This window comes from Podarcis muralis, chromosome 8 (genome assembly GCF_964188315.1).
Source record: "Podarcis muralis chromosome 8, rPodMur119.hap1.1, whole genome shotgun sequence".
In the NCBI taxonomy this organism is placed as follows: domain Eukaryota; kingdom Metazoa; phylum Chordata; class Lepidosauria; order Squamata; family Lacertidae; genus Podarcis; species Podarcis muralis.
In genome coordinates this window covers 40878582-40905999 of record NC_135662.1, presented here as the reverse complement: position 1 = coordinate 40905999, position 27418 = coordinate 40878582, and the positions used below count along the sequence as shown (strand labels likewise).

At 41.6% G+C, this 27418-nt stretch overlaps 1 protein-coding gene across 8 annotated transcripts in view; it reads left to right on the top strand.

The window, feature by feature from the left end:
- SPIDR (scaffold protein involved in DNA repair) overlaps positions 1 to 27418 on the top strand; it is a 170331-nt gene that overhangs the window by 135709 nt on the left and 7204 nt on the right. For 3 of the 8 annotated variants that reach the window (XM_028737025.2, XM_077933038.1, XM_077933041.1), the window contains 6 exons: positions 6175 to 6333; positions 10269 to 10356; positions 11912 to 12061; positions 12162 to 12221; positions 20060 to 20258; positions 22035 to 22187. In XM_028737025.2, coding sequence (XP_028592858.2) covers positions 6175 to 6333; positions 10269 to 10356; positions 11912 to 12061; positions 12162 to 12221; positions 20060 to 20258; positions 22035 to 22187 — 809 coding nt within the window. The other 5 variants (XM_077933039.1, XM_077933044.1, XM_077933043.1 and 2 more) reach the window with 5 other exon arrangements.

Here is a 27418-nt window from a genome sequence, read left to right as displayed (position 1 = left end):
AAGGGCAAGACAATAGCACTATTCTACTGGTTGTATGAAGATGGTGTACTATAATCCTGTTTGAAGAAAAATAAAATGATCACAAATAAGGACTTAAAACATTGAAAGATACCAGGGAAAATATTAAAATGCAATATTTGGGGAGCAATTCTGCCTAGAGATTGCAGAATAATGTAACAATGCAATCCTAAACATGTCTATTCAGAACTAAACCCCACTGAGTTTAATCTGACAGGCTCTTAGGTGTGTACAAGATTTCACCTTGAGAGCATGGGTGTAGCCGGGGGGGGGGGCAGGGAGTGGCAGCTGCCCCCCCAAATCAATGAAAATCCATAGCAAACTGAGGTTTTGTCCTCCCCCAAGAAAAGGCCTGGCCCCTTCCCCCAACAAAAATCCTGGCTACGCCCATGCCTGAGCGAACTAATCTTATCAATTTTGGACACAATAGCTTTTATGGAACCATCCTTCATTATACACCTTTAGGCACCAGGCAAAAATGTTCTTCTTTAACCAGGCCTTTGACTGATTGACATTCAGCGCCCTTTTAAAATGTGTTGGGGAGGAGGGGTTATTGGGTTGTTCTTGTTTTTGATTTTATTATGTGTTTTGTGTTTTTATATTGTGATTTTATGCTGTGAACCACTCTGAGACCTGCGGGTATACTACTACTACTACTACTAATAATAATAATAATAATAATAATAAATCTGCTAAACATGGAAATAGTCATATGTGCTTCTCTGTAGATATGAAAAGATTTCTAGCATAGATTTTCAAGTTAGCTCTCATGATGTGGAAAATTTTTCCATTTCATAAGTTCATTAGTATGAATGAATGGATGTCACTAACAAATAAATATTAGCAAGCGCGACAGTTTCAAAGTTTTTAGCTTAGTTTACAAAATACCCCCTACCCCCAAAAAAGCTAAAGAAGATACCTGTAGGGAAACAGAAATTTTATGATTGCTAATTTGTACAGAAACATTTTCCAATTCATTTTTTTCTGCAAAAACCACATCACTCCTTAGATGTAATTCTGATTAGTGCTATTCAGGTTCTAGTTATTCTAGCTTTTATTTTTTGGGGATGTATTTCAAGGAGGATGCAATAGCCAGCATCTGCTGTGGGGGTGTGAGAATATTATACATCTGATAAAAGTGATGTGGAGCACTTTAAAAGTGATATGGAACACTTTAAATTGCTACAAGTAAGATGTACAGAAGAGCCCCTCTAGGGTTACAGACAAAAATAGGTTGTGTTTTGTGTCCTTTTGTTCCTACACATGTGTCTCTGATTCTGATTGCACTGGAGATAACATTTGCAGTGGGTGGAGGGATTTTGTTTGTGTTTGAGAGATTCAGATAAATTAAATCCCGTTTGGGTGGAGTTTCAAAGTTTGCTGTTGATTGTAAGCCACATCAGGAGAAGTTAAGGAGCTCCACCTCAAGACTTGACCAGACAAGTTGGTGGATTGGAACTCTGTAGGCACAGTTTTGTGCCTGTTTTTTTGTTTTTGTTTTTTACAAAGCAGCACAGAAATCTTATTTTGTGTGCGTGCACCTCCTCATGCTTTAGTTGCTTCTAGGAGGGCGCATACGCAAAGAGATAAGAGTCTCCTGTCAGGGAGCAGACATAATCAGCAGCACCCTATCTTGGATGAGCAAATGTTGCCATATATATCAGGAGGGTGGGCTATACACTTAAACTTTTTTATAGCGTCTCCTTTTTTCCTCCCTCCTCATCTGAGCTTTGAAGAAATAAATACATCAACAGAAGCCTGAGGGGTGAGTCTCCTGTTGTAAAGCATATAATTGTTCCGACTATTTTGTGTGTGTCTTCTTTACTCCTTTCTGCAACAGCAATTGCAGACCCCATGTTCTCACTACGTTCTTCTTGTGCTAATGCCTTTCTTTTGAGCTGCACCTGTCTGTCTTATGGAGCGCTATTCAGTCTTACTCCTTTGGGGGAGCAAAATGTATACAAGGAAACACAAGCCTCTAACCATGTTGTGGGGTTTACATGTATAATTACTGAATAGAAATCCCTTTTCCACCTTTTCCAAGAAGGATGACTAACTAGGAGGGGGCATGATGACATAATACCATAATCATTTCCAAATATCCACTTGGAAGTGAATAAATCTAAGCATTACCACCACACTCATAAAAATGCAAAATAATTGGCCTCGCCTTCCCTCTCCCCTGCCTCCAGCTCTTTTAGGAAATTAACAGAATATTCCCAAGCTTTGAAATGAGATTCACCGTGGCCTAGTTCACAGATTGGTAAATCTGTGTCTGGCCTGTGCCATTGCAGATATATGCCCCCCAATACAAAAATTAAAATAAATAGTTGCTCAGTAGAGAAAACTCGGTGTTATGAAGGACAGGCCTACTTTAGCCTTAAAAACCTGACATGCCAGTTTTTTTGTGTAGGACTTTTAAAAATATGTATTTATATTTGGTGTGGAGGAATGTTAAATCTTGCTGGTTGTCATCTGTCTTGAGAGACAATGGTGTGCGCCTCTTAGGGTGAAGTCAAAGTGCTGTGTTAGCAGCACCCGAGGGACCTCCCCGGTGTCAGGCACACCAGGTTCTGCCAAACATTGCAGGTGCCCAGTGCATGCGTGCTGCATCAAATGGTGGGAGGAGGGCTGACAGGGCCGTTGTACCCTCCCAAAGGCCTGAGGTGACCTGGTTGCAGCCGCAGGAGGGCCCACTGCAGCTTGGCGCAGTCACAGGAGGGCCCAATGGAGCCCGCCCAGCTGCGAATATTGAGGGGGCCCAGCCCCCTCAGTGAAAGGGGGGGGGGGACATGGGCCCTCAAGGCCCTGCATAGATGGCATGCCTGCCCAGTGCACAAGCCTGGGCAGTGTGTATGGATGTCCTGATCTGCCCAGCCAACAATGCTCCCCTCTTGCTCTTGCTGATGTGCCCCAAAGGAAAGCAGAGCAATATATCTGGCACCAGCTTGGCTGCAGGACTTGCCAGAAGGAGGCATACAAGGCGCCTTCCAACCATATTAGGGACTCCACTCAAGATTTGTTTAGGGTTCATCCTTAGCCTTTTCTTCTCCTGAAGATATCCCACAAGGCATCGGAGGTTTAGGAAAAGAGTTTTCCTTATCCTGTCAGATGGGCTACCTTCCCAGGTTGACAAGCTCCATCTGCCCCTCATTTTCCTCTACAGCATGTGCCCAAACTGTCTTCTTGACCGTTGAACCCACTGCTGGTCTCATTCGCTCATTCTGCCAGAGCCTATCTTCTCATGCAGGAGAAGACCCTAACTCATTGAGGGTTTGGCTACCCTCACCTGGTTTAGCTGGCCAGTCAAAGCCATTCCCAGGGTGTGGCTGCTGATAGCTTCTAAGAGCCACAGGTGAGAGCTGAGTGCAGGCTAGGGATCAAAGGTGGAAAAAGCACTCTGGAAGGAGCACGATGTGTCCCCTATCAGAGGTACTATCCCTCCCCTAACACCCCATACACCCCTAAATCATGCTAACCTCCACTATACAAGTCAAGCACATTGTTAACACTTTAAGGAGAAGTAGGTGAAGCTGATAGTGGGAGGAAATAAAAATCCTAATCTTTGCCTCCCTTCTTATCGCGTCTTGCCTTTGTTTCTTTGCTCTTCCCACTGAATCACATGTGCATTTTTCATCCATCTGTTCTCACACTCCCATCTTTTGTGCATTCTCCAGAGTTAACCACACACCTAATGATATCTTTTTGTCTTGGGGCATCTGCACATGTTGTTGCAGCGTTAACTGCAGGGAAAATCATTTTTACCCCAGGATGGTTTCCACCTGTTTTGATGTTGAGCTAGAAGTAGGCATCTCTTTCCCTGAAGGTTATTTCCTTACCGCTAATGAATTGACTCTAACCACGCTTAACTTTTTTATTTATTTCAAATTTCTGCCCCACCTTTTTGCAAAAAGAAGAAAAGGAGAAGTCCTGTTGTGCCTGCAAGGCACCTAGGTACAGTTGTAACCATTATTTGGAGACAGTAAGAGAGAACCATGAATGCAACTCTAAACTTGGAGAAAGGAGGGATAAAATGGCAATCAATGATTACTGACTTTTTTCAGTATTTATATACTGCTTTTCATGAAAAGGTTCATAACAAGTTTCCGTAACAAAAATGCAGTTTGAAAATCAACAATAGTTCCATGGTAACAGCAAACAGTATTGATATCACTTAGATGGGGATGTATTTGTTTGCTGGGTTAGCAAGGTGGTGGTGATTGCTAGTTTTAGAGCGCGTTTTCAACAAAGTAACAACATCCCGAGTTGTACTTTCTTGGCAGAAAGTCAAAGTCAAACTGTATTGGAGTCACATTGGATGGCTGCCTAGCTTAGTTTTACCTTTCTGACTGTAGCAGCTTTACTTATTCATTGAACTTATTTGTATATTGCATTTCATTATACATGTCCTTCCACGGAAGTTCACAATAAGAATATTAGTGTAATAATTCATAAGGATGCTTCCTGTAGGGCACTTACTGGAAGGCCTGGGAGGGAAGGACAAGAAATTCTAGCCTTGAATATGTTTAAATATGCCTCTTCTCCTCTCTTGTAATCCTTCCCACAGAACAGTTGCTGGTAGATGGCCCTGGGGTGGGGGTTCCCATTGGAGCAGGCTGTGTCTTACCAGAAACTCAGTTTATTCACCCAAATCCAGCACATTAACTGAGTTTCTTATGTCTCTCCTGTTGACATGGAGAAATAGAACTGGGTGTCATTTTGTATTGATGACACATCACCTCAAACCACAGATGACTTCCCCCAAGGGTTTCAAGTAGATTTTAAATGGAATAGGTTATACACTGGACTCCTGCAGAACACATTGTGACTTTACGAGACTTTACGAGACATGGATTCACACAAAACTCTAAGTCATGGTTTGTTTAAGACAGGGCCAGCCTGCTCATGAGGCTTGGTGAGGCAGTTGCCTCTGGTGGCAGACTGGGGACAGCTGGGAGGGTTGGCAGATGGGGGGTGGGGCGGAAGTGCACTGCTTGCTGCCACCACTTTTCACCCACCACTGCCTCCTCTGCTGCTTCCACTGCTGCCTGCTCCTCTCCAGCCTCCTTTTCCCTCCTCCACCGCCTTCAGCATGCCGGGGCTTCCTTGGGCCTCCTTCAGTTGCCTCAGGCAGCAGCAGAGGAGGATGTAATGGCGACAGAAGGAGGTGATGGATAAGGGCAGGGTGGCATTTTTTGTTTTGCCTCAAGCGGCTAAACATCCTGGGCCCGGCACTGGCTTAAGAAATCACATGTTAACTACAAGGGGTCCCACAGACTATCAAACAAACCATGGCTTGTTTCTCCGACATTCCTGCACACCCCCCCCCCCCAGCTATTCTTGCCTCTCATGCCTTTTTAGTTTGGTGAACGTCTGGTGTGAGGTCAAATAAACCATGGTTTTAAAAAAGTGCTGGGTTTAGCCATCTAGCTAACTTAAACCAGGATTCATAAACCAGCAACCTGGTTTCAAATCTGCTGAGCAGGATTTACAAATAGCACTAAGCCATGTGCGAACCAGGCTGATATTTGTATAGGAGGGAAGAGCATTGGAACTCAACTCAGCCCATTACTCCAGGAAGTCACTAAAGTCGTAAGAACTAACAAAAAAAGACCTGGATCAGGTCAGTGGCCCGTCTAGTCCAATTTCCAGTTCTCACAGTTGCCTGTGGAAGGACTGAAAGCAGGATCTGAGAGCAGCACTTGCAATTCTTAGCAGTTGGTACAGTATACAGAAACTTACTGCCTCTGATAGTAAAAAGTACTAGGAGTCATTGCCTTGTGGGGTGGAGGAGATTAATTTTTTGTTACATCCTTATATTTTAAAGCACCATGTGAAATTTATTCATGGGTACATATAAAGATAATGAAGCTGCCTTCTGTAGAGTCAGAGGCTACATATTGTCTTCCTTGATTGGCGGCTGCTCTCCAAGGCCACAGGCAGAGGACGTCCCATCATTTGGATCTTTTTAACTTGTGTAGCTACAGTAAATCAGTTTTGCTACCAGTTGTGTTGCATTAAGATTTCATCAGAATTTAATAAGCCTTTACGAAAACCCAAGGCTTCTGTCCTGTGAACAAATGTTTAATTCTGAGATGTTAGAGAGCTCCTTTGGGCATGCCACTAACAGACTAAACTTTATACAACTTTTTGCAGGTTGTGCCTCCTCGTTCAGGATGCCTATGGAATATTCAGTGAGGTACAATTTCATGCCCTGTTTTCTTCAGAACAGATAGAAGAATGTATCCAAAAATGGGAAGGAAAATACTGTCGTTTATCAGGAATTAAAATTTTGCAGAGACTTACTAGAGGGAGGTAAGAATAACACCATAAGTTTATCTTCCAGAACAGTATCTGTGTTAGTCTAATGGCCCAGACTCTTGAGCCCTACGTTGGGCAAAAGAGTCCTGCCGTGCAGGGGATTGGACTACATGTCCCTCAGGATCCCTTCCAACTCTACAATTCTGTCCTTGTGTAATACAGCAAAAACACCAGCACCTTAAACACTAACGGTTTTATTAAGGCATAATAACTCCCATGGTCTTTGAAGTGTCACAAGATTCATTGTTGTCTGTGCTTTAAGATTATGCTTTTATGGTGTTTCTGGACTACAACTCTCATCATTCCTGACCCTCAGCCATGCTAGCTAAGCTGGCAGGAGTTGGAACAATATTCGGAAGGCCACAGGTCCCTGCCATCCCTGATATAAACAATGGGTGACAAACCTGCATTATGAATGCGATAAGTGGCACTGACAGGATTTGAGGCAGAGAGAGCAAGAATCTGACTAATACAGAAACTCAGGCTTCACATACCTGCACTGTGCTGCTTGCCAGACAAAAGGCATAGCAGAGCATTGGGGGAATGCTGCATATGGTACTATGGTGCATGGCAGTGTGCCACTCTATTGTGACTTGGCAGAAAGGTTGGCCAGGGTCCTCTAGATTGTTCAGTAGTCACACAATTTGGAACCTGTAAAAAAAGGGAGGGGGAGAGTTGCATTCAAGCAATCTCGCTCTTATTATTTAAAAATTAGAAAATAGTTTACATTTAGAAAATTAAAAATGTCAATGTAACAAACCAATTATCCTGTTTTCAAGTAAGATTTGATGCTTGGGTAAAAATGATTGATCCTTTGAAACCTTTTAGTTCTTCTCTCGACTCAGATGATGGGAGTTGTAGTCCATAGGGCTTACCCCCTGTTCTAAAGCATGATGCTTAAGCAGGTGAGTTAAGAGCACAGTGCCATGACCACAGTTTTGTTTGGGTTTCTCTTTAAGAAGAGAGAGAAAAGGGGAAGGTAGGTACCCTGCATGAGTGGCTATTGCTTTTTCACTCCACCATCGCAAGCTGCACTTTACGAAATGCTGTGTTTTGTACAAATATTTAAAAAATGAGCCTTTCCTACTCTCCACATTAAAGAGAGAAGGCTCATAATGGGCATATACTGTATTGTAATAACAAGTTGAAGTGGGTCCCATGTTGCAGTTTGGGAATGCATAAAGGTCCTGGGCCTGAAAGGCTGGAAGACTACTCTTCTAAAGCACTCTTATCCATGGTGCTTTACCATTAAACATACATTATAAATATATTGCTGCTCTGCCCCAGTTCATGCTAGCATTTCTCCAGGGCATTCTGTTCTCATGGACTTGACAGTGTAACCTAAAGGGTGACTATCGCTTCAGCTTTTCCTCATAAAGAAGACATTTGTTATCCCTGACCTTTTTTTATTGCTCTTCTGAGTTTTTGAGAGGGGGGACTAGAACTGCATGCAGTTGTTACTAAGTCTGATGCATTATCAGCATGTAGGGCAGTATCATTGTTTCCTGGCATCCTTGCATGCTATTGCTCTTACTCACATGACTACCAGCCTTCCCTGAGCTCTGCTACCTTAACCTGAATACTTTGTCGCTGCCTAACAAAGGGTGACTAATGAGAGATGGTGATAAAACTAGGAAAAGAGAGCAATGTGCTGAATTCTATCTTTAGAATTTGTCAGGTTTCTGTCATTCTGTGTAGGAAAAGAACTAGAACCAGTCCTCAGTGATTCCTAGCAATTTAGGTAAAATCTTCCACTGAATAGAGGCTCTGCCATTAAAACCTTATGTCTTAAAAACAATTAAAACCCATCTTTCCCTTGATTTGTCATCCTTATCCCAGACTGTTTTATTTGCTGTGTAGTGCCCAAGAGTTGTAAGCCCATAAGCAATATGAGCACAATAGTATTGTGTTTTCCTGATGATACATACTTTGAATCAGCAGTAATCCACAGAGATTAAATACTAGCTCGCCAGAGGTGTGCCCCTTCCAATTCCACTGATCACATTATTTATTTTCCTTCCAGTAGCACCTTAAAGACCAACTAAGTTAGTTCTTGGTATGAGCTTTCGTGTGCATGCACACTTCTTCAGATACACTCACGAAAGCTCATACCAAGAACTAACTTAGTTGGTCTTTAAGGTGCTACTGGAAGGAATTTTTTTTTGTTTTGACTATGGCAGACCAACACGGCTACCCATCTGCAACTGGAATTATTTATTTTATTTATTAACTAAATTTATAAGCCGTCCTTCATTCATGGATCACAGGGGAGTTGTAACAACATTAGGGCTCCAACTCCACTTGAGTGGAGTTTAGCCCTGGAACTTCCCAATTAACTCATGTATTGCCAGGAAGATATCACTACTTGCCATCATTGTGTTTCCATGGAATTATTCTGTTTTGGTGGCCTTTCCATCTCTCCTCTGTCTCTTTTGCAACATACTTATCTTCATCTTTCATTAGTCCCATATCTCTTGACATTTCCTCCTGAGTCAATGTCTCTAGCTGTACACTGTAAATGTGGAGCTCTTCCCCCTTCCCATTTCTCAGTCAATTTGGGAAAAACCTTTATCTCTACTTTTTCACAGACATACCACCACCTTTCCCTTTTTTTCTCCTCCCAGAGTTGGTGACTCTTAAGAACTACTGCTTTCATCTTTGTATCTACTGATAAACCTCTTTTTAAAAAGGCTAGTAATCTCTTGTTAGGTTTTCGCATCAGTTTGCTAGCCTTCCATCCTGCCTTCCATCCTTCCTTTTTTTACCACTTCAGTTATTTCAGCAGGGGGATTCTGAATTATGCTTCCTTTTGCTATGCTAATGCAATGATCCTGACCTTTAATCTCTGCATTGGCACACTGTTGTTTTCTACTGTATATCTACTTCAAACACTTTTTACATTTAACATGCTCTACATCTTTGCCAAGGCCTGCTGTCCTAGACATTCTTCTTCCCTACAGCCAGCGTTGGTAGATTGGATGAATTCTGTTATTCTTCCCATGTTATCATTGCCCCGCTCTGTAGTTGGTGGTGCTGGCATGGGAAAGAATCACATAAGTTGCCTGACTGGCATTGTTCTTCTTTATAGACATTGCAAAAAATGAATCTGATTAGCTATGTATTTGGTTCTTATTCTTCTCCTTATTCTTCTGTTTATTTCACACACTTTGGGGCCGGCTTCTCTGTCAACTATTCCCTTGGTTTTCTTCTCCCATTCCTTTTTAGTCTACCACGTCCCAATGCCCAAGATATCTCTAGCAAGATTCAGCTTCTGATATTAGCAAAAAGAGCACCTAGCACAACTCATCAGACCTGTAAGATTGTATTTTCCAGCATACATATAATTTTAATTTTATGAAAGTGCATGACAATTGGTTTGGGGTTTTACTTCTTTTTAAAAAAAGAGTACGATGAGAAGAATGCTTTGTGTACTATGGGCTCAGATCATATTACTGTGTAACAAGTTGTTGTATCATACACAAGCTCATTCTGAATCTTGGACAATTCCAACACAGTTTGTTCATGTATATGTTCCTTTTCTATATTGTTAATAGTTAGTGTCTACAAATGGAGACAATTTCTTAACCCTAGGTAGTAGATATTATTTCTTTGCCTAAGAAATAATATCCAATAATAATATTAGAAATAGGTAGGTAGCACTTCCATAGAATTAAATTAGCTTATTCAACATTTTTAAAAGCAGCAATCAATTCCCCCTTCCCCCTTGTAACAGCAAAATGGAATTCCATTAGGGAAATTTAAATCTAGAATGCAGTGTTCAATATGGCAGGAATTTGGTGTTTCAAATTATTGAAATTATCTGAATATAGCATTCTAAAGCATCGTAATACAGATTGTAAAGCTAAATTTCACCATGTTTGTGTGTTGACTGTTTTGTTTTGTTCTTTGTTTTCTTCTTTTCTTCAAAGAGTGCCGGGACTTTTTAGCCTAATAGACAGTTTATGGCCACCATTATTGCCTGTAAAAGTTCATGGTCAAAGTCAAGAGAGTGAAATGGTAAGCTGTTGTTTCAAACTCCTCCTTTCCTTTTCATTTGTTCTTCATTTCAAATAGTGCTTTCAAAAGGCAGTAACTTTTAATTACCCATTTATCCTTTCTTTCTTTCTTTCTTTCTTTCTTTCTTTCTTTCTTTCTTTCTTTCTTTCTTTCTAGTATCACTCCTCCCCATCCCCCTTTTCATCCAAAAAGGCTTCCAAAGTAGTTTCCATATCAGCAAAAACTCAGACAGTCCCTGCCCTCATGCTTATAATCTAAAGACATGACACAGAAGGAAAAAGGAATGAGGATGGAAGAGGAAAACAACAAACTCAAGCATCAGTTGCAAAGAACCGACTGGCACTGAAATGGTTTAGGGCTAGTGAGAGCCAAATGGAGCCATTAGAGTAGATCTTCCCTCCTCTCCCTCTGCTGCAGCTGTGTTTACATTATCATAATGCCTAGCATTTGCGTAGCACATTTCAAGTGTTTGACACGTAGGCCAGTACTACTGTTTAGCCTGTGTTACAGATGAAGTTAGAGAGCTGAAGCTGAAACAAGATTTAGAATTTGGGTCTTCCCATATTGTAGATAGTGTTCTCCAACACTTTGCTAGCTCTTCTTTGAGCCAGGGATGTCATAAGCAATCCTAGGAGCTATTTTTAATCGCTGCCAGTTTCTATATATATTTGTTCATGTCCATCATTTGTAGCAACACAAATGTGTCCGTACAGTACACATTCTTCTCCTTCTAAATTTAAATCTTTATGTTAATTTATTGTTTCTTCCTGGAAGGATCTGTGAGTCATCAGAACCCAGCATATCAACGAGAAACAGGAAGAAATCCAGTCCCGGGCTGACATTTTGTGAGCAAGTCAGGGACAGGGATTAATAGCTAAACAGCTGTTTTCATTAATCCTAATTTATTTATGTTTTTAGTAACTCTCAGGCAGTGACTCCCAAAATGAATAATATATTACTTCTATAGCACTAAACGAGAGATAAACACATTGATCTATAATCTGTATAAATAGTGGATATTCTCCTGAAACAAAAAAGATTTGTTCTCATCATAACAAGGGGAGAGAGTCACGTTGCTTCATGTTCCCATTATTCTCTCGCTGCTTAAGATTTAATTTGGCAGCACTCATGTTTCTCAGTGACGCGACTTCATCTGTTTATTGTCAAATTCACCCATGTGCTAAAATTCTCAAATGTCATAGAAATCATTGAAAGGCATGAAAATAATGGAATCCGTTTCATCCGCGACTACCATGACAAAAAAAAGATTTTTTGATTGTTGATTGTGCTTAGCTATGTTTTCTTGTGACATAGATTCATGGGTGTAGCCACTCAGGAATGTATAAATGATATATTGTTCCAGATTATGCCAAAAGGGTCAGCCTTCTGACATTTGGAGGACAAGCTACGATTAACCATGCCTTAAGAAAAAGTTTCCCTAAATCAAATGTGCCATTCCCAATCATTTTCACCACTTTACTCCACCAAGTAAATAAGTTTAATATAGAGCATTCACATTTTATGACCATGCCTATTTTGATTGCTTAATTTTCAGCAGATTACTGCTAACCTGCCTGCTCCTAGTTTCTGTTACATTCTTGCTTCTCAACCGGACCAAAGACAAATTGATATAGATGACAGCGAAGAACAAATTTCAGATTTGTATTTCCCCCCAGCCGTGCACAATCTCGAGGAAATTCTTCAGGTATTCTTGTTGTCATCACAGGTTTTACAAGTGGCATATTTATTAGCATATTAACATGTTTGAAATTATGCATTTTGCTTACATTTTAATTGCATTTCAGATGGTTGGCTCACATCAGTGTTGCAGCTTTTGGGCACATGTTGTACATCGAAGACTGCAGGTAATTCTTTGAGTGGGCTGGTTAGTTGGTTTTAGAGGTCTGTGTCTTTGCAAACTTACAAAACATTTCTGTTTAAACATAACTGGTCCAAACAATATATACAGTGGTACCTTGGGTTAAGAACTTAATTCGTTCTGGAGGTCCATTCTTAACGTGAAACTATTCTTAACCTGAGGTACCACTTTACCTAATGGGGCCTCCTGCTGCTGCCGCGCTGCCGAAGCACAATTTCTGTTCTCATCCTGAAGCATCTGTAACCCGAGGTACCACTGTATGGCTCCTCTCTCTTTTTTTTAGTCTTTTTTGGATATCATTTCGCAACCTTGAGCAGGGGGATACTGTTTCCATTTAGTGGAAAGGAGACAGAATTTATCCAAATTCTTTGAGAGCGCATACATTTGCACTGTTTAAAGCAAGCAACAGGTAACTGATGCCATTCGATAACAATCAGAATAACAGGTTTCTGCAGCTCCTATCAGTACCACCCAGCGTAAGAGATGCTGAGTGTTGCAGTTCAGCAACATCTGGAGGCGCCACATTGGCTGTCCCTGATTACCTATGATGTGATTCTGCCTCACGGGATTTGGCCTGACTGCCGGCTGTCTATAGAGCAGAAATGGGAAACCCATGGACATCTGGTTAACCACAGAACAGGGAGTAATGGAGCAGGTGAACTTTTGGCCTCATCCAACAGGCCTTTCTTACATTCTTATACAGTGGTACCTTGGCTTGGCTCCTGAACGCCACTAACCCGCTTTACGAACATTTTTCGGAAGCCGAACGTCCGACACAGCTTCCACTTGAGTGCAGGAAGCTCCTGCAGCCAATCGGAAGCTGCGCCTTGGTTTTCAAATAGTTTTGGGAGTCGAACGGACTCCTGGAATGGGTTAAGTTTGGCAAGGTACCACTATATTAACCTTTGCCCCTTCAGCTGTTAATTAGATTCCAGCTGCTTTCTGCTCTAGTCAGCAAGGTCAGGGATGATGGAAGCTGTAGTCCAGTAGTACCAGGAGGGCCACAGTATCATGCTCCTGATATAAAGAAAGAATTTACCAAAGTATTTGCAATTCAGCTAATAGTATATATACAGGTTGTAGGGATTAAAAAAATAGATGGAAAGTGGGTGTACCTGCAGGTACCCTAACTTGTACTGAAAAAAATTGGGGAAGCATCGGCAAAAGGTGGATGAGGAGTTCTGTGGGTGGGAGGTTAAAGCACTTTTCCCAACAGTCCCAGCATGCACTTGAGTAGTGCATGCAGGCCAGGGGTTGTCGACCTGTGATTTGGACAGTTGAGGCTATAGCATTGCAAATGGGCCGATTACAAAAAGATTGGCAGATTGGAGAGAAAATTTTACTATGGCATGAATTGGGGCATTTGCTATTGCCGTAACCAGAAACCATCCTGAGATGCATAAATCTGACATCAGATTTATATTTGGGGAACAAAACAAGCGCTGTTATATAATTATAGGAGCGATGACTAAAGTTCCTACACCTAAAAACTGCATTACAAAAACTGCATACGACTGAGCCATATTTCACCTGCCCCTCCCTCTGTCTCTTAACAATCCAGGCGTGTTGTTGTTTTTCTCTTCTTCTGCAATAGTCCTACAAGTCCTGGTGTTTCCCCCTCACTTAACATTTCTATATTAGATAGTGGGCACTTGCTGGGGGGTGGGGTGGGAGGTTTTGTAGCTGCAGTACAGAGCAACCCTGGCAATGGATGTAGTTCTTCAATGCTAGCAAAACATATTTGATGTCTCTTATTAGGTGGCTAACAACGCATAAAAATATATGTAAAATGGCCCATTAAATTAAAATCCAGTTAAACATGAACAAAATCTGAAACTTGTCATTTTGGATGTAACTCTAGAAAGTTTAGGTAAATGATTAGAAATAGTCCACTTCATAAAGATAGCCAAACTTAGGCTGAGTCCCTTTCTTTTAACTTAAGCGATGCATGATTAATTGTCTTAAAGCCATTATATGTTGTTGAAGGGCTAACTCCAAAGATCGAATTGGTCTTTTTTATAATAGAAAATTCTTTTTTTAAAAAATAAATCTTGTGTGTTACCCAACAAATTAATTGTTGGCAAGTCGCATGCCCCAACATTGCTTCAAGCTGGTTGTGCTCTGCTCTCACATAAATTTGTATGCCTTCTGGATACATGGGCCTCACATTTGGAGGGAGTTAACATCCAGAGACTCAAGACACCAGCAAGCTCTGTTTAAATTGGTTTCCACTTCTAATTTCAGCTCAGTGTTTACTGGATGCTTCCTTATCCCTGGGCAGATATGTTGAAAAGATATCATAGCTACTCAAGTAATTCACCCCAGATGTCTTTAATAAGTGATAATTCTAGATATAGTGTTTTATAGCCATAATCCAGTGTTTAAATCTTCAAGAATGATTTGAAAGAACCAAAAGAGTTTGATTTTGCAGCTGTGAAGATAAAAAAGGAACTTACCTTTTGTAAACATTTTGGAAACAAAATGCCATGGCTGAAACTTGTTTACTGCTTCAGTCTTTGCCAGTAAAGATTTGTCCTTCGCACAAGTCTAGTGCATCATAAAATATGAAGGTGAAGACCTTGGCTTAGTTTGGTTTACTCTTGTTGACTAACTTTTTCAGAACACACACAGAGAAAGAGAGAGAAACCCCTGTATGAACCCTGTATGAATTTATGCATTTTATTTATAAAATAAGTTTTGTGCTTAACAATGATAAGATTTTTTTTTAAAATCACCAGTGTTGTTCAGTATAGCTCTTTGAACTAGAACTCTTCAGGACTTCACTTAATGTGAAGTGAGAAATGGAAACATGGCCATTTTTATTATTACTATTCAAAATAAGTATTATGGTACAAAAGGAAAATAAGGAAATATATTCCATCTGTGCTTGGGGGAGCTGTACTGTCGCATAACTCAATCCTGCTGCTGTTTTGTCTGTTTTGTCCTTTCTGTTCAGAACAAATTGACACAGAAACAGAAAGATGATGGTATTAAAATGATTTATTGTTATTTACTTTTTGGCTGACTGTCCCATTGGTCAGAATCTAAAGGTTAGAGTTTCAGATTTCTAATGTTTCTCCATGTGAGTCTTCTTTTAAAAAAAAACCACCCTGAGTCTTTCAATTAACTTTTAAAATCTGTAGTTATGGAAAGTAAGTTCTGGGTATGAAATAAAGTTTTTTTTAAAGAACAATAGCAAAACTGAATTTAATAAATTGCCAAATATAAATTGCCAAATTGCCAAATATTTTGTCACTCATATTTTCCAACCTCTCTGCTATGCAGCTATTAAATAAATCATTAGATGAGTATATGTGTGTTTTTTAAATAAATATTTATATACCGTATTTTTCGCCCTATAGGACACACCGTCCCATAAGGCGCACCTAGTTTTTTTGGGGAGAAATAAAGGGGAAAAATTATTTTTCCCCCCCAGGCTTCCCCCGAGCTTCCCCCGACCCCAGCCCCCAAACAGGCAGCTCTCTGCAAGCCGTGGGGCCCAGCGCTGGCTCCCGCTGCTTGCGGAGAGGTCCGCGAAGCCTGGACGCGCTGAGCTCAGCGCATGCAGGCTTCAGCATGCAGGCAACTCTCCGCAAGCAGCGGGAGCGCTCCCGCTGCTTGCGGAGAGGTCCGCGAAGCCTGGAGAGCAGAGGGGTCGGTGCGCACCGACCCCTCTCGCTCTCCAGGCTTCAGCGAAAGCCTGCATTCGCCCCATAGGACGCACACACATTTTCCCTTCATTTTTGGAGGGGAAGAAGTGCGTCCTATAGGGCGAAAAATACAGTAAGTGGTGACCTCCGAATGAAACCTTAATTCTACAACCTCCATAAGGCTAGGAATATAAACAAAAAAGGAGGCAAATGATATTCTTGTGTCACTTTAAAGACTAATCAACTTATTCTGGCCACCAAAGCATTTGCCACAATATTTTTTTAGCCTTTTAGAGTTCTGCAAATCTGTTTGTTGTTTCCCAGACAATATTGTTTTATTCTTTAAAAGTACAAATACTTCATTGTAACAAGCTGCAAATGAGAGAGAAAAATAAAACAACATTGTATGCTTTTACCTAAGCATACTCACTTCAATAACCTTTGCTTATTAATATATACACACACCATATTTCTAGTAAATTACTTGGGTCCTAAAGGAGCCCAAAGGCAGCTATAAGGTTTCTGTGAATAGTATCAGACTAGTATTGTGGAGGCCTGGGTTCAAATCCCCACTCAATCATGAAGCTCATTGGGTAGCCTGTCTCTCAGCCTAACCTGTCCCATGGAGAATGGAGGAGCTGGAGAACCATGTTTTCCTTATAGGAAATATAGGGTATAAATTCAGGGAATAGTATGACTGTTTTTGCCATTAGCACTGATGGTATAGGCCCAAAGAGCTCCTCAAGTGTTCATTTATATTTTGGGTTAAAATAAATAAATCTGTAACTGCATTGATAGTTTCAGTCTGTAACATTATGTAAACACTTATGGTAGTATTATGTAGATGCTTACAAGACACCATTTTGCAGAAACAGTGAAGACATTTGGGGTTATATGACTCCTCCCAGAATGCTTTTTGTTCTAGTGGAGATTTCTGTGAACAGAAGTGGGGAAAAGCAAAGTTCACTGATTCCCCCTTTCTCCTGAATCTCCCTGTACAACTTCTAACACTGCTCCAAAGGGCTTCCAAGGGCAGATTAGATTTAATTTTTTTGGTGGGTGGGGTGGGGGAATTTGGGGAACTACAAAAGGAAGAGAGAATCAGTGAAAATCTTCTCCCCATGCCTTCTATTCATGGAAGCAGCTGCTAGAGATAGGAGCCTTCCATGATTGGATTCAGCCCCTAGGCAGTTTAGTGATAAACATGAAAAAGTTATAAAAACTACAGACAAATTTAATCAAATTGCATTAGCTATATATTTTTCCAGTAAAATAATTAAATGTCCTAATTTTGAGCTGGAACTACGTCCAGTGTAGGCACTTTTACTATGAGTTCATTTGTTTTTGTATCCTTTACCTTTAGCTTGTTTTCCCCACTGTTCTGAGCAGGATATTTATGTTGTTTGGGTAGATGTATTTGTTTCTCCCATTATCTTTTATGAATCATCTGGTTTAAATGCATCCTTGAAAAATGTTGACATTTATCCAAGAGGAAAGATTCTAGGTTCATACCAACTGCAGTTTTTACCAAGGAAGTGGAGCATATTACGCAGCTTAATAATAATGCTTCTGGTGTTTTTCTTATTCAGAGGGAAAAAATGTAAATTTGTAGATTTCTTTAAATGAACTAGGTCAAAGTCATAATCTGACATCATGAATAAGAAGTGCTTTTTTTAGTTGATTAGTAAAGAAATGCTCAGGTAATATGTTTGAAAGCCCTAGTGCAGGCAAGGAAAACATTACAAGGAAACATTTACTTACCGTAGTTTTCGCTCCATAACGCGCATTTTTTTCCTCCTAGAAAGTAAGGGGAAATGTCTGTGCGTGTTACGGAGCGAATGCTTCCCTCCTCCGTGGTTTCCAGCGGGAGAAGAGCCACTGAATGGGGAGGAGAGAGGGACAGAGTGCCTGCTTCTTTAAAGGAGCAAAGCGGGAGGGGAGAGGAGCCGCTTACACAAGTGTAAGCAGCTCCTGTCCAGTTGGCTCCTTTAAAGCAAGCAGGCTCTCTGTATCTCTCTCCTCCCGCTTTGCTGGAAATAGCAGGAAAGATTTTCAGCTCGCTAAGGGCGGGGAGGGGGGGAGGAGGGAGAGAAGCAGAACCTGCTTGCTTTAAAGGAGCCTACCGGACAGGAGCCGCTTACACGCGGCTCCTGTCCGGTAGGCTTCTTTAAAGCAAGCAGGCTCTCTGTCCCTCCAGCATAGTTTTTCAGCTCGCTAAGGAGGGGGGGGGGGAGGGAGAGAAGCAGAGCCTGCTCCACGCGTGCTCCTTGTCCCTTGAGTGCTTTTCCTTCCCTCCCCACTTAAAACGTGGTTACAAAGCACAGATCCACATGCATCCTCAGGATTTTTGCACTGGGTCACCCCAAATTCACCATCAGATCACATAGCATGTCCATGGCTACAGGTTGCACCAAAAAAATCACGCACCCACTGTTGCCTGGGGCCACAGTGGTGCAAAAATGTGGTTACAAACATGGATCCACATGGATCCTCAGGATTTTTGCATTGGGCTACCCCAAACTCACCGTCAGATCACATGTCTGTGGCCACAGCATGAACCACAAAAATCATACATCCACTGTTTCGTTTAGAATATTTTTTTTCTTGTTTTCGTCCTCTAAAAGCTACATGCGTGTTATGGTCGGGTGCGTGTTATAGAGCGAAAAATACGGTATTTCATTTAGGAGCTGCTTCCTGTGAAGCATCTTGAAGCAATTTCACACTTTTGTGGACCATTGTGGCACCTTCAAGAATAACAAATGCATTATTATGTAAGCTTTTATGGGCTACAGCCCACTTTATCAGAAGTTTTGCCTTGAGTTTTAGGTATGCTGGGCAGGGGGAAATTGTAGACAATGAGGTCAAAAGATAATGAAAAGCAGGAAAATACAGTTGGTGATAATTATGTTAACAGTGGTCATGCACATTGATAACATTGACATCCTGAAATTCCAAAGCCAATCAATACATGTAGCGTGCTTTTCTAAAAAGAAAAACCATTTGTCCCAATTTATTCTACAAGTGACAGCATTGAACTTCTGCATGGATTGTAATTCACTGGTTTCAAGTAGCAGGCTACCCCTCTGGAAAAGGAAAATGTTTATCCTTCTGTCTTAGCTGCCAATTTAACTGCTAAAATTTATGCTACAACAGTTAAGCAGCAATCTGTGGCAAGGCAAGATTCATGCAGTTCTGTTCCATAGGCAGGGCCAGATTTAGGTTTGATGAGGCCCTAAGCTATTGAAGGTAATGGGGCCCTTTATATAGCAGGCGGGGCCCATTACTTACTTCATAGGAGCCTACACAACACAAAACACTGTTGCTGTATGTAGGTTTTATTTTATTTGTTTTTTATCTTATATTTTTGAAATGTACATCCAGTTGTTTTTTTCCTTTTCATTTTTTCGGGTCCCCCAAGAGAGTGAGGCCCTAAGCTATAGCTTGTTTAGCTTATACATAAATCTGGCACTGTCCATAGGACTTCAAACAACTACAGTTTATTGCAATCATTTGCTGGTTCAAGGTTGTATAATAGCTTCGGGTGTGAAAGCAAATGCAGTCCTTTTCTTAGTACAGTGGTACCTCAGGTTACATACGCTTCAGGTTACATATGCTTCAGGTTACAGACTCTGCTAACCCAGAAATAGTGCTTCATGTTAAGAACTTTGCTTCAGAATGAGAACAGAAATTGTGCTCCAGCGGCGCGGCAGCGGCGGGAAGCCCCATTAGCTAAAGTGGTGCTTCAGGTTAAGAACAGTTTCAGGTTAAGAACAGACCTCCGGAACGAATTAAGTACTTAACCCGAGGTACCACTGTATAGTAATGCCACATAAGGACTTCCCTGCAGTCTGAAGGCAGTAGTGTTGGTAATTGATGCTGTCCCTATGCATACAGTGATACTTTGAGTCTTAAAAATAAAATTGCAGACATACTGTGAGTCTTATACTCAGTCCTTTGCTGTACTATTGTGACACAGCAAAACATAGAACCAAGATCTATATCACGTTAAGTATTATAAAATTCAGCCTTCAGAATTAAAGGTTTAAATGCTACCTGCTAAACTGTGGATTATACCCACTGAACTGATTAATAGTTTTGATCTAATCCTGGAGAGAAAAAGTAATGCTTTGTTAAATTTTAATGAACTACTTATGCTTTTTCTTTCAAATTCTAGGTAACAGGCAGCACTCCTTCAAGCCAAAGGCAATTTTGGCTGTTTGTGACTACTTTCTCCCTGCAAAGTGGGGCTGGAACTCCAAAAACTCTGCCAGTTTCTATTGCTTCATCATGTGTGATCAGTGTAGAAGTAATGGAGGCACTGAAGAACACATCCCCATGTGCAGTTTTCTTCAAAGATGCTCTATGTGGAAATGGTAAGCTCCAGCACAAGTGGAGACAGATAAAACTTAAATAAGATTCATAAGCTTCCTCGTGCCATTGCAAATTACAGCCTAATGAGTGTCTAGGGTGGCTTCTACTGCTGTCTGCAATTAACTTCCCACAAGGGTGGTATACAAATTTAATAAATAAAGATGATCTGTCCACACCAGTGAGCATGGCACAATGCTGTGAATGGGGCCATTTGTAGCCATTCACTGTAATTCTTGGATGCCATTTTTATGTTGTTTTTTAATTATTGCTAAAATGCTTTTCTTGCTCTCTTTTTTAACAATCCCCAAAACAATCACCCACTGCACCAGTAATTCATGAAAGAAAAACCAGCGATGTAGCTGCATGCTGCGCCTTAAACCTAGTGTGTAATTTGGCTTTAAAGGATGCAGCGCAAAAGGAAAAAGGGATGAGAAGGAAAGAGACAAAATAAGTGAACTCAGGCACAAGTTCACAAAACAGCAGAGTAGTTATAATGACCAGCTGGAATGGAAAGCAAATGAAACTGGTCTCACAGCAGATTCAATGGAGTGCTCTTGATTCCTATCTCTCTCCCTCTGCCACATCCTGATGGAATGGATACTGGCATGTGAAGGAGGGAGGGATTCGCTCAGTGGAATTGGTATATCAATAGAATCCGTGGAGTACTCCTGTTTCTCATTCCTGCCTCTACTTTAGCCTCTTCAGGTAGCATTGGTGTACATAGCAAGTTGTTGTTGGGATACATTTATGTATATGTAATCAAGATACATTTGCCAAAGTGAGAGTTATGTCTTGCACACCACATTAGTGTAGTTATTGAGAAGGCAGTTGAAAGAAAGATGCACTGGTGTTAGATCTCCTGTCTACTTTGATAACTACTTATGTTGCTGCACACATAATGTTTGTTTCATTTTTGTTATATCCCACCTTTCATTCAAGCAGCCTAAAGTGGTATACCTGGTTCTCCCCCTCCCCATTTAATCCCCACAACAACACTGTGAAGAAGGTTAGGACGAGAGGCAGTGACTGGCCCAAGGTCACCCAGCCAACTTTGTGGCCAAGTGGGGATTTGAACCCTGATCTCCCAGGTCCTAGTCCACCCTTCTAACCACTACTGTGGTCCCTCCTGCGGTCCTCTTAATACAGTGTCCAATAATGACCACTGTCCCTTTCTTCCCACCTAGAATGGCTAACATAGTATCAATGGTTGTGCTGGAAAAAAGTAGAATTGGATTGTGCTCATGCTTAGGGTAAGTTTTTCATTAGATGATTATGACCTTTGGTCATTGTGAACCTCTGTTGCATTTGAGCCACTGACCTACTTACAAAAGACTCCTTTCATGCATCCAGACCCATTGAATCATCCACGTGACACTCTGCTGAGCAAAGGTTTGGCCCTCCTGTCTCCTGCTTTTGAGAGCAAAGTGCAACATGTCTAGCCTCAGAACAGCTTGGCACCACAAGAGAGAGAGAGAGAGAGAGAGAGAGAGAGAGAGAGAGAGAGAGAGAGAGAGAGAGAGAGAGAGAGATATCCCACAAACAATCTCAAGCCAGTTAGATTTTCTCCCCTTTAAATAATTGACACATAAGATAGTTTGGACTGGGAGCCGCTTTAGCAAGAGCATAGCATGTGCTTCATTTCAGAGTTTGTGAGTAAAGTGGACCAAATCAAGCTCTGTGAAAGACTGCCTGGGAATATTGTCTTTATTGGCCCAGACAATTAACATGGTCACCTTTTTCCTTGTTACTGTAACATATCAAAATGTCTTTGTTGGCAGGTAGGATTATTTGCATTGAACGTACCGTTCTCTTGTTACAAAGGCCCCTTTTGTATAAGGCTGTTGGTGCTGACATCACTGAACTGACTGGTCCTGTCAAACTAGATGAGCTGGATTCTGCAACCCAAGTCAATTCCATTTGTACTGTAAGAGGTTAGTAAGCTTTTCCCAAAGCAAAAGTTGATCAGTCTTTCTTGCGTACTGGAAACTTTAATTTCATTGTGTTTTATCTTGCCCTTCCTCCAAAAAGCTTAGGGCAGTTTGCATGGCTTCTCCCCATCTTAAATTTCCAGCAACCCCGTGATGCATGTTAGGTGGGAGTGTGTGTGATAGGCTCAGGATTGCCCAGCATCACTTCATAGCTTTGTTGAGACTTTAAACTGGGTCCCCCCTCAGTCCTAGTCCAACTTTCTAGCACTACAACTCACTAATACTTTTTAGGTGGTGTATGGAATAATAAAACAGTAATGAAAAATGGTGTATGCTATTGGGATAAATTGAAAGATACCTCACTGTAGCCCTTATGTGGCATTATTAGCAGATATTACATTTATATAGATCTAAATTCAGGTTTATATGAACTGGGTTTATATAAACTTTTGCAGTATTTCTTAAAATGAAGGTCAATTTATAGATGGGTACTTGTACTTTGTAGAATGTTTGCTCCAATACTATTTCTAATTTGTTTTCCCCTGTAACACTTAGCATACCAGCTACTTTGTTCATAACCCTAGCCCTTACCTGTATTCTACTAATCAATGGCAATTTATAACAGAATTTGATCTCAAGTCAGCAATAGGGATTGAACCACCCAAAGGCATCAACATTGCCCACCTTTACAGAAGTGCAGCCCCTGTGTGATATCGCAGGTTGTGAAGGTGGCAAACATTCCCTCAGTTATTTAATCTGTTTGTTCCCTACAAACAGATTTGTAGGCATTTTTCCAGTTGCATCTTCTAAGGGCACATGTGTGCCAGCTATTTTTCTCGGGCTAAGTCCTGGGAGCAGCTGGTGGAGTCGCTCATTTAGATCTCTCTTTCCAATTTCTTTTGCAAAAGGATGAGTACTTTACTAAAGTAATATATGTTTCCCTGCAATGTTCCTAGTGATGTCTGGACAAACTTTACCAGGAACATTGCTCTCTTCTCCATTTGGCGATCTACTCACAAGGAAAAAAGCTTCAGGTAGCTATGCCACATAGTAGACTTTAATCACTACTTGCAAGCAGAGTCACAGTGCAGTGACGGATGCTCCTCTTCACCCGTGTGTTCAAGGGCAGAGATGGAAGAATTTCCTTTCCCACATTCTTCCCCATCTCTTAACAGGTATGGGAAGAGCAGAGGGAGGGGGAAATAATATATTTCTCTCCTTTGCCTTTCTTCTTTCATTTCAAACCCATCTTTCACTGCTAAATCCTTAGACACGGCAGCGCAGTAGAGGGAGGAATAATTATGTTTTCCCCTCCTTGCATCCCTTCACCATGAAGGAAGTTCACAGAGGGAACCAGCAGGTAGTGATGCTGTTGCTGCTCACCCTTAAGCTCTGGAACATTTGGGTCAAATAGGGAATAGATAGTGGCTCCTGCTAGGCTCTTCCACCAGGTATAGGCCTAAAATGGGCTGAGAGTCACAAAAGCCTTTTCTCCTGCTACCATTTCAAATCAGGTGAGCAGGCCTGCCCCATATACAGTACAGGACAAATACAGTAAAACAATCAAGTAAATCAAGTAAAACAATATAAATACTTAACTGACCAATCGTGTCGGTTCTGCCCCCCCCCCCAAAAAAATATCCTGGTGATGCCCATGAAAGGAGGCCTATAACATCAGCAATTGTTAATCATTGAATGTCTGTTTGTGAGCTATGTCACTTTTGAGTACAGTACTCTGCAGCATCACCTAGCTGGTTGGATGTAAGTAAAGCTACAGTAAATGGCTGCAGTTATAGTATAGCACTTGCTTTCAGTTGATGTTTTCCCCTCTTCTGTATACCAGTGTGATGGAGCAGCTAGAGTGCTTGGCTTGGGTCGGAATTGAAATCCGTGCTCAGGAATTCAGCTTAATTAGGGAGTGGGGTTTGGTGACCTCATTATGTCACCCAACATAATTGTGTTATCTCATAATGTCATCTCAGAGGTATTACCGTATTTTTCGCTCTATAACACGCAGATTTTTTCTCCTAAAAAGGAAGGGGAAATGTCTGTGCGTGTTATGCAGCGAATGTGTGGTCCCTGGAGCCGAAAAATGAGGCAAAAATCAAACCGCGCTTCAGGGAGAAGGGAGCTCCGTGAGAGAGGAAGTGGTGGCTTTCCTGCATTCTGCCTCAGGGTCTTACTGCCCACCCTGCTCTGTTTCGTTACTGTGTTTGCTCAAACGGAACAAAGAGCAGGGAAAGCCCCTCCCCTCCAGGCAAGTAGAGGGGAGAGCAGAGCGTCCCTCGTTCTATCCTCTCCCTGCTCCGGAGGGAACAATGTTTGTGAAGGGAAGAGAGATTACAGGTTCGGCTTAAAATTCTGATTTGACTTCCTGCTTTTTGTTTTTGGAGACACACAGCATTCAAATATGCTTTCTTCCATTTAAAAGGATGAAATCCTTAAACAGTGTTTTGCCTGTAAATTCATGCGATCTGGAAGATTACAGTGTCTGTACCTCTTAAGGGATGGCAAAGCTTAGGTTTCGCTGCTAAATAGTTCTTAATGCAGTTAAAATGCTTTCTTCTGTCATGCTGGTGGGAGGGAGAGGGAGAGAGAGAGAGCGCAGGCTGGCTGGCTTGTGTGGGTGGGTGGGGGGAAACTTTTGCCTTCCTTTCCTCACGTTATAGCCCTCTCCTGCATTCTTAGCCTTCTGTGTTTTTCCTTCCCTCCCCACTTAAAATGTGGTTACAAAGCATGGATCCACATGGATCCTCAGGATCTTTGCATTGGGTCACCCCAAATTCACCATCAGAGCACACAGCATGTCCATGGCTACAGCCTGCCCCCCCAAAATCACACACCCATTGTTGCCTGGGGCTGCAATGGTGCAAAAACGTGGTTACAAAGCATGGATCCACATGGATCCTCAGGATCTTTGCATTGGGTCAGCCAAAATTCACCATCAGAGCACATAGCATGTCCATGGCTACAGCCTGTCCCCCCCCCCAAAAAAAAAAATCATGCACCCACTGTTGCCTGGGGCTGCAATGGTGCAAAAACGTGGTTACAAAGCATGGATCCACATGGATCCTCAGGATCTTTGCATTGGGTCAGCCAAAATTCACCATCAGAGCACATAGCATGTCCATGGCTACAGCCTGTCCCCCCCCCCAAAAAAAAAATCATGCACCCACTGTTGCCTGGGGCTGCAATGGTGCAAAAACGTGGTTACAAAGCATGGATCCACATGGATCCTCAGGATCTTTGCATTGGGTCAGCCAAAATTCACCATCAGAGCACATAGCATGTCCATGGCTACAGCCTGTCCCCCCCCAAAAAAATCATGCACCCACTGTTGCCTGGGGCTGCAATGGTGCAAAAACGTGGTTACAAAGCATGGGTCCACATGGATCCTCAGGATCTTTGCATTGGGTCAGCCAAAATTCACCATCAGAGCACATAGCATGTCCATGGCTACAGCCTGTCCCCCCCAAAAAAAATCATGCACCCACTGTTGCCTGGGGCTGCAATGGTGCAAAAACGTGGTTAAAAAGTATGGGTCCACATGGATCCTCAGGATCTTTGCATTGGGTCAGCCAAAATTCACCATCAGAGCACATAGCATGTCCATGGCTACAGCCTGCCCCCCCAAAAAAATCACGCACCCACTGTTGCCTGGGGCTGCAATGGTGCAAAAACGTGGTTACAAAGCATGGATCCACAGGGATTCTCAGGATTTTTGCATTGGGTCACCCCAAATTCACCATCAGATCACATGTCTGTGGCCACAGCATGAAGCACAAAAATGATACGTCCACTGTTTCATTCAGAATATTTTTTCCCTTGTTTTCCTCCTCTAAAAACGATGTGCGTGTTATGGTCAGGTGCGTGTTATAGAGCGAAAAATACGGTACTTATTTGACAGGATCAATGCAAGGATAAGTTTGGGAAAACCAATATTTACCAGCTTGAGTTCCCTAGAGGGAAAGTGAGATGCAAATGTGACCAGTCAATCTGCTGCACTTAATCTATTGATGCTTCTCACTGTGGTTCAGGCTTTCCTTGAGAATTACTACTTTTTTTTTACATACAGTTGGAAATAGCTGTCAATCCTAAAATGTTTTGGAAACTCCTAAGATTGGATATGAAGCAACAAAAAGTCTTACATGGATGCTTTCCTTTTTTTCACTTTAAATAAAGTGTTCCAGCCTTGCTACTCCAGTATACATGACTTCGCCAGTTTTGATTCTCCAACATTTTAGTTTACCATAGAATTAAGTGCCTCTTACTCAACATAACAAGGATTACTAGGTGATTGGCCTTTGACATAAACACTGTAGGCTTGGCAACTGTAATCCCTTTACTTGCAGGTGTCCCAAGATTATCCATTTGTATGTTTTGCTCACAAACAGTGCTACATCCTTAATGTTTACTGCTTGGATCAACAAATCGCCATTGTTCTAAATCTTTTTACTAGCCTTCCCATAAAATACCCAATTTATTTGCTTTATAATACTTGGCAACAATGCTTCGCGATCCAGAATATCTCTCTGACCTTCGGTTCCCTAATGTTTCTAGTCACGTATGTCAGGGTTTTTTAGCGGTTTTAGTTTCCAATTATGTGGATATAAATAAAAAGTAAGTCCCGGTTTTAGACCATTGTAAATGTTTTAAGAAAGCTATCTTATCTGTTGATATTCCACACCCATCCCTCTGGCATTTTCCAGATATAGGATTGAAACCATTGTGACTAAGAACATTTGCTCTCTAATGCGGAAATGTAGAATAGTCACAGAATTTTTAAAAGCTGTTGGGTGGGAACATAAGAAGAGCCCTGCTGAAGCAGGCCTAAGGCCCATCTATTCTAGCATACTGTTATCACAGTGGCCAGCCTAATGCTTATGAGAAGCCCACAAGCAGGCACAGACACAACAGTTGTCTATCATTACTAGTATTCAGAAACATACTGTTACAGATTTGGGGTACTAGATTCTATTAGTTTATAGTAGAAATTAATGAATGTCAGGATTTAGCTAATATTTGGAGCATTGAAGGGAAGATTCCAGCTCAATGGAAAACACAGGCTAAACTTCCTTTCCAATCCTCCTCTGGGATCGAGATGTTAACATGACAAAAGGTGGTGATGGCCCATATTGGAGAGAGGAATCCTTGGGCCTGGGCGGACAGAGGTTGCCCAGATGTGTGTGTGAGGTGACAGGAAAAGGGAGTATTTAGCAAGGTGTTCTGGGAAC